The sequence below is a fragment of the Rhizopus microsporus genome (genome assembly GCF_002708625.1).
Source record: "Rhizopus microsporus ATCC 52813 unplaced genomic scaffold scaffold_12, whole genome shotgun sequence".
Classification (NCBI taxonomy): domain Eukaryota; kingdom Fungi; phylum Mucoromycota; class Mucoromycetes; order Mucorales; family Rhizopodaceae; genus Rhizopus; species Rhizopus microsporus.
This window is the reverse complement of record NW_019671927.1, coordinates 265,968-278,024: the sequence shown is the minus strand read 5'-3', so window position 1 is coordinate 278,024 and position 12,057 is coordinate 265,968. Positions and strand designations below refer to the sequence as shown.

The following is a 12,057-nucleotide window of genomic DNA, read 5'->3' as shown; positions in this document are numbered from 1 at the left end:
GATCCTGATAGTGTTTTTATAAAGCATAAGAAAACCGGTCGCTCGCGTATACTTCAAGAACACAAGCAGGTGATCTTGGAGTACATATATGAGAGTCCTTTAGTCGCCTTGGAGCAAGTAATGGAGCGACTACTTCAAAAGTTTCAGGATCTCAAGGCCTCTAAAAGCACTGTCTATAATTTTGTAAGAACTGAATGTAGTTTGTCATTCAAAAAAAGCCCAATTTTCAGCCTGTAAATAGGAACAGTGAAGAAAAAATTCAGGAGCGTTTCGACTGGGTTCGTAAGTGGGGGGGGGTTTACGAACATGGACTTTAGAACTAACTGCGTCTTTCTCGATGAGTCTGCATTTCATATTAATTTGAAACGTAGTATGGCCTGGTCAAAAAAAGGATTGCATGCTGCGGTCACAGTGCCCAAAACCCGAGCACAAACAACAACGATTTTAGGTGCGATCTCTGCTTCAGAATTAATAAAGTATAGCCTGAGATTACCGCAGCCGTCAGCCAAGAAAAGAAAGAGAGAAGGTTATGTTGAGTTAACGAGCACAGGGACAGTAACTGGTCATTATTTTAGCTTTCTGAAGGCCATGATGGATGAAATAGATCAGTACCCACATATGAAATGGTATTATTTTGTTATGAATAGCGCTATAAGACCTCAAATCCCAGAATCCTGACGTCGTTCAAGTTGAGCAAGCCCTTTCTCAACAGCCAAGCAGCACCGTATCCGTAGAAGACTTTGGCCGCTTCCTTCAAGCCAGATCTTAACAGTCTGCCGTTCTCAGTCTATTCTATGGACACACCATCAAAAACCATGATAATGGATACCCTCCCTTTCGTAAGGTCCGTCTTTCAGCGTACTTCAACAAACAACGTGCCGATCAAAAGCTTATTCAAGACTTACGCGCCAAGTTTAGAGAAGACGCCGTGTTTATGATGGGAAACTGGTCCGCTCCCCATGCTAGGTATCATGAGTCCATCCGTGGTCTTGGTTTCCGAAGACTCCTCAAGAAGCATGGGTTCCAAGTCTATCTTATAGACGAGTACAAGGCCAGTAGGTGCTGCCCAACATGCCACAACGAGAGCCTCCACACGTTCCGTAGTGTTCCAAATCCACGACCGTATCAACGTGAGCGATATTCTACTGTTGTCTGCCATGGCCTTTTAAGGCAATAATACATGAACCACTTGTATGACTTTATTCTGATTGAACATTGCTTGTAGATGCACCAATCTATACTGTAGACCTGCCATGGCAGCTCCAGATAGATATCGCTTTTGGAACAGGGATGTTGCTGCTGGTCTCAACTACATGCACATCCTTCGTGAGATTCGACATAATGGCATGGTTCCTCATAGGTTTCGCCGGGTTGCTGTTGCTCCTACAAGACGTCGAAGAAGGGTGGACCATAATTCTCTGTCGTAGTTATTGCTAGGACACATCTAGATGCCTTCGGGGTAAGTTGTATGGATGTAATAATTTTCTTACATAACTAACTGTATAATTCTTTATATTCTCTCCTTGGTACTTATTACTCTCATTTGTATGTCGTCTCCTTTTGCGCGCATTTTATTTTTAACCTTTGCGTAAATGCTTTTTTTTAATATGCGCCAACTATTTTTTTCATACACGTTATAATTTTATCCTCTTTCTGAAATTTATTTTTAATCAAACAGTATGGTTGTTGACGAACTCTGTATGTTCCATCCGAGTTATTGTAAATACAATAACAGTAAATGGTTTGTATAAACAAAAGAGTAACCAAGTATATTAAAAGTCGAGTCATGTCTTTAAAAGAGTTTAGAAAAGTTGCTTTATTCTTCTGTCTCTTTTTTCTATCTTTGCTTTATATATCGATCTGTGTTGTCTAATTCATTATGTTGTTATTCTCTGTGAATACAACAATGAAATAAACTTATTTTATTGGTTGAATGCATCCCAAGAGTTAATTGTCTTGTTTTTGTCTTACTCTTTTCTATTGATAAAGTCTATCAATCATATCTAAATATGACTCTTTTTCTTTTTTCAAAGAGATGCACTATGAAATCATCACAGTTAATATATATAAACGGAAACAGGTAGAATCATAATGTCGATTTCTGGAAGCTCAAACGTTTGATATCGGAAAATATTTGTTTTTCTTTTTTTCTTTTTTTTTTACTATTAAATTTACTACTAAGTTACAATAGCATCTTATCAGAATCCAAAGTTAAACATGGTATATGCATATGCACAATATATGATTAGCAGTAATACTTATACATGCATAGAACACAGACAAAAGTAATCGACTACAATCCATGGTGCACTTTCATGTCGAAAGGGCCAAATCATTGATCTTCAGGAACAACAAGTCGCCTTCAGAATCTGTCATTATTGTCAACGGACTCTTACGTTTTATCTCTAGACTGACAAAGCATCATCTTTCGCAATAAAATACCATTCTTTTACCAAGAAGGTTATTTTTATTATTATTTTAGATATCAAACATGGGGAAAAATAGACATTTTGTCTTTATATGTGTGTGAGAGTGAGTGAGTGTGTATAGTATGTATGTATATAATTTAAATTTTATGTGTGTTTGTGGGTAGGTGTAAAATGGGGGAGGGGAAAGCATGTGAATTTGCTTATGACGGAAAGCAAACAAAAAGAAAAGAGAAAAGGGAGGAACAAGGGAAAGAGAAATAAAGAGAAATTAAAAGGATTTAAGGACCAAAGTTGAAACCACCTTGAGGAACGTTTTGATGGAAGGTGAATGATTGAGGAACAGTCTCTTCAGCCATTTGTTCTTCATTCTCTTGAGCAAAGTATCTGTCAATGATATCAAATGCCTTCTTGTATATTTCATTGTTTTCATGTTGTTGCAATTGGTGAATGATGTCCATACCACCGCACTCTTCAATGAAAGCTGCATAGCGATTGATGCCTTCAGGATCATTAGGACGCTCTTGCTCTCCAATCTTCAAAATGTTTTCTAAACCGTCTAAAGCAACTTGAATCATCTTGTTTTCAGTAGTCATCAACATGTCACAAAGTGGCTTGATGACACCTTGAGAAACCAAATAGTGGATTTGAGAAGGCTTATTAAGTCCTCCTGATGTTGCATTCACAATAGCCCAGCAAGCCTCCTTCTTTGTCTTGAAATCAGCAGTCTGCAAGATCTGAACAAGGGCAGGGATAATATTGGCTTCAATAACAGCATCAATCTGGGCAATGTTGCCAGCAGTGATATTGGAAATAGTCCAGCATGCTTCCTTTCTGATAGCTTCCTTATGACTGGATAAGAGAGACAAGAGAGCAGGCAAAGCACCGCAGTTGATGACAACCTGAGTTTGCATATCGCTACCAGTAACAATGTTACCAACCGAACGAAGAGCAGGAGTTTGAACGGAGGTTGAAGGGTGCATCAAGAGTTCAACAAGTCGACGACAAACACCTGATTCGATCACCACCTGAATTTTGTCACTGAATCCATCAGACAAATAAGAGAGTGCCCAACATGAATCTATCAGGACTTCCTCATCTGCAGAATAAATCAGCTTGGCAAGCATAGGAAGGGCAGGCACAACAGCTTCCCACTTTGGTTGGGGATTCTTTCCACGGCAGAGGTTAGAAAGAGTCCAGGTGGCATTACGAAGCATGGAGAGCTTGTTGTTTTCGTTCAAAATGGATAAAAGAGGTGGAAGTGCTCCTTGATCCAAAACATAATCACGGCAGAGAGCACTATCACCAGCGACATTACCAAGAGCCCATACAGCCTAACATGGATACATAAGTACAACATATAAAGATTAAAAATCGCTCTTACCTGTTCTCTGACATCAGGAACTGGACTTGAAAGTAACTCAATGAAAATGGGTACAGCACCAGCTTCGATGACAACCTTTGTTTGGTCAGAGGTACCTGAGGCAATGTTGGTTAAAGCCCAAGCAGCTTCAAACTATATACATGGTGAGTTCTCCCTTCTTATTTTTTTTTTTATTTTCTTTTTACCTGCAACAAGCTATGAGGAGATCTCAGGAACTCAACAAATTTAGGTACAACACCAGTAGCAATGACATCCTTAATAGGTGGATTACGTTCTTTGGACAGCAATTTTCTAAACTTGGTGGTAGCATCATATTGCTTTTCGACATCATTGGAATTGACAGCCTCGATCAAGATCAACAAGTTGGAGTGTAACTAATAATTACAATAGATATTAGCAACACATTAAAAACAAAAACAAAAACAAAAAACTCATGCTTACGTTTGTATCATCCTCGACTTCAACTTCTTCTTCGCTGTCAGACATGGACGCGGTAGGTATATTCATATTGCGACGCTTGGTCAAGTTCTCTTCACGTTTTTGTTTTCTAATCTCTACCGAATGCTGTTGTCTACGGTTTCTGACTGAGTCGACGCCAAAGGCATCCTTATTTTTGAAATTATTCTTTCGTTGATCTGCTGCGACTTTGTCCATTTTATTACGAATACCAAATAGAAGGGGGAGAGAAAAAAAAAAAAAAAAAGTTTTGATACATCTAGATACACCCAAAAGAAGACTGAGATTAAAACGTGGACTGCTAAATTTTTTTTAAAAAACGAATTTTGCCAAGATGAGTGTGTAGCCAAAAAGCGTCAGTTGTTTCCATAAAAAAATAATCTCCTGGGCACAGTGAGCAACATAGCTTAAGGATACAGGTGGAACCCTATGACATGGGATCATCCTGAATAGCCATATCTAATAGTTCAACAATAAGCTTTGCAATTAGATCCCACTCCGTCAAGGCTCTTTTGTTTATGTCGATGCTCTTTTACTTTGTCAACCCAAATTATCCATTTATTCTTTCGACATGCATGACACGTTCAACGCGTCCCTCTAGTACGCTCACTCAGACACATATTATGGAGCGTCTTCATGGGGCTAGTTGATTATGCTTCACGCACTCGTCACCTTGGAGTCTTTTGTCTTTTATGCCCTTAATGTTCTGCAAAGTATGCTGGTTGTTGTGTTTCAAAGTTGATATACTGATTAAAAGAGTTTAATATAGTCTTCTAGTCATACGGTATTTCCAAAAAATAATGACGCTGCTACTGAGACTAGATGTCGTATTGAAACCATTGTAATGTTATCAGAGTGATAGCAAATACAAAAAGAATATGGCTCACTATCCCATTTGACAGTAATATTAACAAGTGGGCTGTCTTGGAGTTGAAATTAACTTAATATTAGAAATAGCCCTCTTTAATCTTTGTAAAAGTTTAAATTCTTTATTCGGTTTTTCCATGAAATCAGAAGAACATGTAGTCATATTTGGCAATACATATTCTTGAGTGGTCACGATATAGATTGCTCCTATTTGACATGATTTCTTTGTCCTAAGTATCCAATCCTGAAATCTGTTTGAAAGAAAAACATATAAAAACCCATTTTAATTGTTCCTATTTTTTGCTTCTTTACAGCAGTTATCAAATGTCCCTCTAAGTGTTCAAGGATTTACCAATCAAAACTAGCCTGTCCTCAAGATCCTTGCTTTGACTCGCTTGTCTCGCCCTTTTTGCTCTCTGGTGTGTATCTAGAATGTTCCCCAATAGTCTCTTCTGACGCCCTGGGTTCTCTCTGTCCTCTGTTCCTTTTTTTTTTTTGTTTAAACTTCTCCTGGGTGGTTATCACTACCCTTCTCAGAATGCACCTTGGTGGTAAGTAAGACTAATATTAGGACATATGCTCTAATACTAACATACTTTTTCTCTCTTTTTCTACATATACTCATTATCTCTCTCTCTTTTGATATATTTTTCTTTGTCGTCTTTTTACGTAAAATTAACGCCAATAATTAATAAAGATACAGTGAAGGTATATAATGATCCGAATGATACTATTAAAAAAAGACAATACATTGAACTATCAATAGCAGCATTGTTAACAACAATCTTCATAAAGATTTTCAATTTGACGTTGAATAAGAACAGTTTGAGTAGTGAGGAAGAGTAGATGCCTTGTAAATGTTATCGTGTTAGTTTATAAACGTACGATTTAGGCAATCATACTAATTGTCAACAAGTGATTTAAAACTACTATACCACTACACAGCAACTAATGAAGGGAGGTTGGTATTGTATATCATTCACCGAAATCTATGAGACGAGATTGAGATAACACTGAGAACTCAGTGAGACCTAGAAACTAGATACAGAAAACACAGCACTGACTCTTCTCGCGAAATGTGTTAAAAAGAGATTGCTGTGATCCTTGTTACTTAATATGATCAGATAAGCGTAGCAATGAATTAGAGCCAAGACCAAGAGCAATGCAGCTCAGTTAGTCAAGTAAAGATCAATGACTTTATGAATATCTTATGTTGATAAGGCGTCATGCATTTTGACACTTAGTTCTACTCGCGAGTGGAAGAAAAACTTTTTTGTATCATCTATTTCAATATGTATAGAAACAATCTCGTACGATAATATCAAGGTAAATACGACGATTTTGACAGATAAACATAGTTGGGGAAAACCGTTTCATGGGGGTGATAAGCTGTTATGTATCTATGGAGAAGGGCTCCAATTATTCTTCCTTTCTTTAGTTGAATCCTATAGCATATCAAATATTGCCTCAAATTACCTCATAACAGTGCCAATATCGTTGAATGGAGATTGTACTAATTTGATAGATTGACTTACTTCCTGAATAAGTGATGATACCAGCAAAGATAGATTAAACTCACAATCAGTCATATCCAACTAAATTATTATGCTTTGTTTCGAAGCAATCGCTATTGTTTTTATCTTTACTTTGGCTACACTTTTTCTGTAGTTATCTGGGCTTCATGGCACTTTATGTCTAGCTTCTTTCTTAAAAATGGGCTTTTCTCAACCATTTGTGCCATCATTGACAAATAAATCAGAAAATTGTTTCTTTTTCATTTGATCATTATGTTCATAATGGAGCAATGTAGGTGAGGGAAATATGTAAAAAGCCCAGAAATAAAAATCAAGTGCCAAGAGAGAAATTATGAGAACCCGTGACAAGCGATAACCATCGGAAAAAAGCTACAAATCGTTTAGACGGACTATAGGAGAATGTGAATAATTGGGTCCCATTGGACTTGTGTAATACAATTAATATCGATACCCAACATGTATATTTCCTCGGAAAGATAAAGAAATAGCCTAGCAACTTTAATGCTTGTATACTAATATATATTGTTTAATTGCATATTGATAAATAATAGCTGCTGATGAAAGTTTAAATACATATATACAAGCAAACTGACTCTCTATAAGTGTGTAACAACGTTCCGTTTAAAATATCTCATTGATAAATAGCTCTTTATAAGAGTAGTTTGTTTTAGTACAACGGCTACTGTAACTACTGTGTCTATGTTTACTGTTTTCATGGATACTATTGATTGTTTTGATAGCATAGCCCCCCATGTTTGTTTCGGCAGTGTAACTTTGATAAGATTATATATCGAAAATACAGTATAATGATTGGCCTATTTTTATCCTTATCACTCTTCATGTAAAAAATCCCGCTAATCTCCTTTAGTTACATAGATGCACATTTATATATAAAAAGCATATTTGAAATTACATTTCTTTCCTTTATTCAATTTATAAAAAGCAATGACGTCGAGCTTTGTTGTATTCTCTGGTGGATCTGCCTGCAATCACATTTTGAAAGCATTTCATAACAATGCTAGTGATGACCAAGTGAGCTACATACTTGGTATTAGTGATAATGGAGGATCAACGGTAATATTCTTTATTTGATTTAAATAGCCGATGACTCATCCAATTTACAGAGTGAAATCCTTAGAGTCTTGGGAGGCCCCAGTGTGGGTGATTTAAGATCAAGACTGTTGAAATTAATTGATATATTTCATAATAACCAAGATCAAGAAATGATTGCTATAAAAAACTTACTAAGCTATCGTTTACCTATGAATGGAAAAGATGAGTGGTCGTTGATCACAGAAGGCAGACACAAGTAAAAGAAACCTTGTGTTGAATCCAAAAAAAAAAAATAGGAGCTCATGCTTAAATTTTCTATAGAATTTGGAACAACATTTCTGTAGAAAAAAAGGAAGCTATTCGAGGATTCTTAACCTTATTTGATTTTGAAATCCTAAAAAGAGCCCATAAACGATTCAACTTTTGCAATGGAAGCATAGGAAATTTTCTCCTTAGTGGAGCAAGAATATTCACTGGATCATTAGAAGCTGCTATCTTTTTGTTTGCATCCATCATTGGCGTACCAAACAACCTTGTTATACCAGTCATCAATACCAATCAAACAGCGACTATTGCAGCCACCTTGATCAACGGACAGACATTGATCGGCCAATGTGAGATATCACACCCACCTTTAACCACAAACAACGTAACAATTAAGAGAAAGATGAACCCCATTGATATCTTCACTTCACTAGAACAAGAATCTTTTATCATACATCAGCATGAAAAAGATGAAAGCTCAAACCTATTCTTTTCAAAACAAGTTAATGAAAAGTTAGACTCACCAATTCAAAGAATATATTATATCAATGAATATGGACAAGAAATCTTTCCAGTGCCTAATTCAAAGGTCATAAGTCAGTTATCAAACAAGGAAACACTCATCTATTCTATTGGGTCACTCTATACCTCATTAATACCATCATTGGTGCTAAGAAATATTGGAAACGCAATTGCACAATCACAAAGCCTAAAGTATAAAATAGTCTTACTCAATGGCTCCAACGATCGTGAAACATGTGATTACACTGCACTAGACTTTATTTATGCTATCACAAATGCACTTAATGAAAGCCAGCGCATTGATGCTCGTCGTGCATTTTATGATCACCCAGAACATTACAACAGCAGCAATAACAGTAGTAACAACAATAGCACTGACGCAAGTACTGTCAGCAGTATATGCACACCACCCTCTTCTTACCCACCTTTCCCTGATCATCTATTCTATCCAAGTTCGATTTCAACCTTTATTACCCATATGATTTATTTGGATAATACGACCATACATGTTGATGTAGAGGCTATTGAAAGATTAGGTATTCGATGCATCCCTATTAAAGGCTCTCTGTCAGATACGGGTGAGCCAATCTACCTTGAATCTACCCTATCCGAAACTATTCATCAACTTGTCATGTAAATATTTCCTTCATTTCATTTACACAAAATTATATTCCCTCATAATAAATCACACGCAAAACCTGGCATTTCTTTTCTTTAAGGTTTATTATGATATCATTCCCCATCTATAAACAAAATGAACCTTAAATAGTAAAAAAGTAAAAAAGAAAGGGGGTAAGCAGTTCTCTCCTTCATAGAGTTCTCTCTTCTGATTTTATAAGTGCTAATATACTTAACAACAAAATGAACCAAAGATTAAACATCTTGTTTTCTGTCTAGAATCAAATGGTGAATGTATCTTGTGCTTACACAATATACATTGACTTTCTTCTTGTATCATATCATCACGTCAGCGAATGATCTTGACGGAGTCACAAATGTCTTGTAAAAGGTCAGCATAGGCACTGTGCACTGAAATTTAAATTGTCGACATTATTTCATGGTACTTTAGATACTATTCATAAGTTGCTAGTTTTTGTAGCTGCTCTGTAACAAGCAGTTTATTTGCAAAATTAATTATTATAATCGTGCTATCTCCCTGATGTTTGTCTCAATAGCGTAGTACTTCATTTTGCAAAAGAAGAACTAAAGAACCAGATATGGCAATAATATTCCATCACGGACTATTGTGCCCTGAGAAAATAATTTAATGGCTAGCAATCATCGCACGTATTTATCTGCCCAAATCAAGTTTAGAGCAAAGTATGACTGAATCAGAGTGTGTAGAAAATCCAAAGCTGTCGCCTCGGAGTAATTCAAAGAACTTTACTCACTGGCTTAGCGTTGCCCAATGTCAGTAGATGATAAAAGAGGGTCTGAAGGAGAATAGGACTGAAATTATCGGATGCATTAGAAAGTTCAAGACTGTAAAAGTGCTCACATGCCAATAGGCCTTGTATTGTTCTTTCTTCTTTTGCCCCTTTGATGGTAGGTTTATGTAAAACTCCCACCGCTTCCCACATGTCAAGCGTGTTAATGTATATGTCTTATACCCAGAAAGTTGCAAGCTTTTATCTGACCTAGTGTAACATGAATGGGTTTATTAATCATTGGTTTTTATTAAAGCATTACTTTCTTTGCACAAAACGAGCCTTAAATGGTAAAGGAACAACGGTTCCATCCTCCTCGACCCATTTGTCGAGCTCTGGGTAGACTTTTTCTCCTGACTTTGTAAGTGCAGGCTCAATGGTGCACTTGGCTAATAAATGGATACAGAAGCTAAATATTTCGTTTTCAGCCTACGCGAAAATAATCAGCATACTTACACGCATGTGTGAGTCATTAGCCTTTTACTTACCAAGTAAATACCAGGACAAATGCGTCTTCCCCATCCAAATGTAAACACTTCTCTGGTCTGAGTACTGCCATTACTTGACGCATACATTGATCGATTATCATTCAGGAATCGCTCAGGTTTGAATTTTTCAGGCTCATGGTAGAGCTTAGGGTCCATATTCATCGAAAGATTGTTTGCAAGCAAGACGGTACCCTTTGGAATGATGTAATCCTTGTAAACAACTAAATAAAATACCAGAGTTATACTTTAAAATATCAGCAACGCTTATTCTTCATACCATCTTCGCTGACTTTGTGGGAAAGGCCAAAAAATGTCACAGGGCGATATCGGACTACTTCTTTGATAACGGCCATGCAGCTAGGAAGCGCTTCTCGTTCAGAGAATTCAGGTGTTCGACCATGTGTTTCAATAAATAAATCAACTTCTTCCGCTATCTTCTTTTGCCATTCAGGATGATTACAAAGGACAGCAATAAGCCAAGCTATAGTTAGAGATGAAGTGTCAATGCCTGCAACCATCAGTTCATCTAAACAATTGAGCGTGTGATTAAGTAAACGTTTTAATTAAACACAAAGGGGGACTTACTGGCAAGAACAGTAATACTTTGTTCATCCAAGTTCAAAGATTCTTTGATCTTGTCCAGCTTCTTTATAAAACAATCTTGTTCACTTTCACGGGCGCGGTTAATAAGCATTCCACAAAGTGGACGAACAGTTTGATCCACAAAACGTCTCATCCTTTGTTTACTTCCAGAAAAAAAATCCACAAATGAAAGGAAAGGAAAATAAGCGCCAACATCAGATGTGATACCTGTATGCATGGTACATCCCTCTAGATTATCTATCAACTTCTTGTACAGTGGGTCATCTATACTGGCAACTCCCGATATACCAAACAATGTGGCTAACACGATATTCATGGCCATAAGACGTGTATAATCTAGAGGTTTGACCTCACCTTCTGAGGAATCTTTGATCATCAGTTTGACAACGAATTCACTTTCTTTCTGGAGTGTGTCATTAAGGCTGTCGACAGATTTTGGCGAGAGGATATTGAGAATAGCCGTTCTTGCGCTTTTCCAGGATTTACCATAGTCAGCAAAGACAACACCTCTGTTTATATTGTGTGAATTTCAAGGTGATTATACTCAGTTTTACCTTTTTACCTTCCTCCCTCCCCATGAACATCGCTGCCAAAAGTATGGAAGGGTCTACCGGAGGTGACTCTTCCTTTGGTCACGAATATTTCATTGGCTGCCTCTACATCACCAATTGACACCCAATCTTGTGCTCCTAACTTGATATGATAAATTGGCCCTAGCTCCTGATGCCATTCTGCCATCTTGTGTCCAGGATTAGGAGCAAGATACGGAAAGTGGCCTAGTTTAATATCAATCATAACGATTTCTCTTTGTAGAAAGTACTTTATTACCAAGATAAAAGTATTGTCCTTTTGGTGTAGGTATATCCTTTGATCCTCCTGTCTTGTACTCTTTTGATCGCTGAATGGTTCTTTTTAGGTACCATAGAGTTACTACACTAGCAACAGCAGTGCCCAGGATCGAAGCTGATTTCTGGTCAACTCTTTTGATGAGTGATTCATAATCCATAATCAATATAATAATCACAGCAACTG

General features: G+C 37.0%; 3 protein-coding genes across 3 annotated transcripts; 1 reads left to right on the top strand and 2 right to left on the bottom strand.

Annotated features, from left to right (window-relative positions):
- Positions 1-2,497: 2,497 nt before the first annotated feature.
- On the bottom strand, positions 2,498-4,487 carry RHIMIDRAFT_228228 (importin subunit alpha-2). Its single transcript, XM_023607611.1, has 4 exons — positions 4,252-4,487; positions 3,996-4,184; positions 3,811-3,942; positions 2,498-3,760 (listed from the first exon to the last, which is right to left on the bottom strand). The coding sequence occupies exons 1-4, from the start codon at positions 4,462-4,464 to the stop codon at positions 2,708-2,710; spliced, it is 1,587 nt and encodes a 528-aa protein (XP_023464623.1). The 5' UTR covers positions 4,465-4,487; the 3' UTR covers positions 2,498-2,707.
- A 3,118-nt stretch (positions 4,488-7,605) lies between these two features.
- Positions 7,606-9,210, top strand: RHIMIDRAFT_258195 (UPF0052-domain-containing protein). The gene is made up of 3 exons (XM_023611329.1): positions 7,606-7,742; positions 7,793-7,977; positions 8,043-9,210. Exons 1-3 carry the CDS (start codon positions 7,614-7,616, stop codon positions 9,142-9,144), a joined length of 1,416 nt encoding a protein of 471 aa, XP_023464622.1. The 5' UTR covers positions 7,606-7,613; the 3' UTR covers positions 9,145-9,210.
- Positions 9,211-10,192: 982 nt separating this feature from the next.
- RHIMIDRAFT_298318 (cytochrome P450) lies at positions 10,193-12,046 on the bottom strand (the record flags this gene model as incomplete). The annotated part of the gene is made up of 6 exons (XM_023614299.1): positions 11,854-12,046; positions 11,588-11,801; positions 11,008-11,534; positions 10,700-10,948; positions 10,423-10,643; positions 10,193-10,363 (listed from the first exon to the last, which is right to left on the bottom strand). The coding sequence occupies exons 1-6, from the start codon at positions 12,029-12,031 to the stop codon at positions 10,193-10,195; spliced, it is 1,560 nt and encodes a 519-aa protein (XP_023464621.1). The 5' UTR covers positions 12,032-12,046.
- Between the last annotated feature and the right edge of the window lie 11 nt (positions 12,047-12,057).

What these genes read in the sequence shown, in the direction of transcription:
- RHIMIDRAFT_228228 (XM_023607611.1), bottom strand. Translation starts at nt 4,464, where the DNA reads ATGGACAAAGTCGCAGCAGATCAACGAAAGAATAATTTCAAAAATAAG. An exon ending in AAGTCGAGGATGATACAAAC is followed by an intron (nt 4,185 to 4,251) that starts GTAAGCATGAGT and finishes TGTAATTATTAG; the next exon opens with TTACACTCCAACTTGTTGAT. An exon ending in TTCCTGATGTCAGAGAACAG is followed by an intron (nt 3,761 to 3,810) that starts GTAAGAGCGATT and finishes TATCCATGTTAG; the next exon opens with GCTGTATGGGCTCTTGGTAA.
- RHIMIDRAFT_258195 (XM_023611329.1), top strand. Translation starts at nt 7,614, where the DNA reads ATGACGTCGAGCTTTGTTGTATTCTCTGGTGGATCTGCCTGCAATCAC. An exon ending in GTGATAATGGAGGATCAACG is followed by an intron (nt 7,743 to 7,792) that starts GTAATATTCTTT and finishes TCCAATTTACAG; the next exon opens with AGTGAAATCCTTAGAGTCTT. An exon ending in ATCACAGAAGGCAGACACAA is followed by an intron (nt 7,978 to 8,042) that starts GTAAAAGAAACC and finishes AATTTTCTATAG; the next exon opens with AATTTGGAACAACATTTCTG.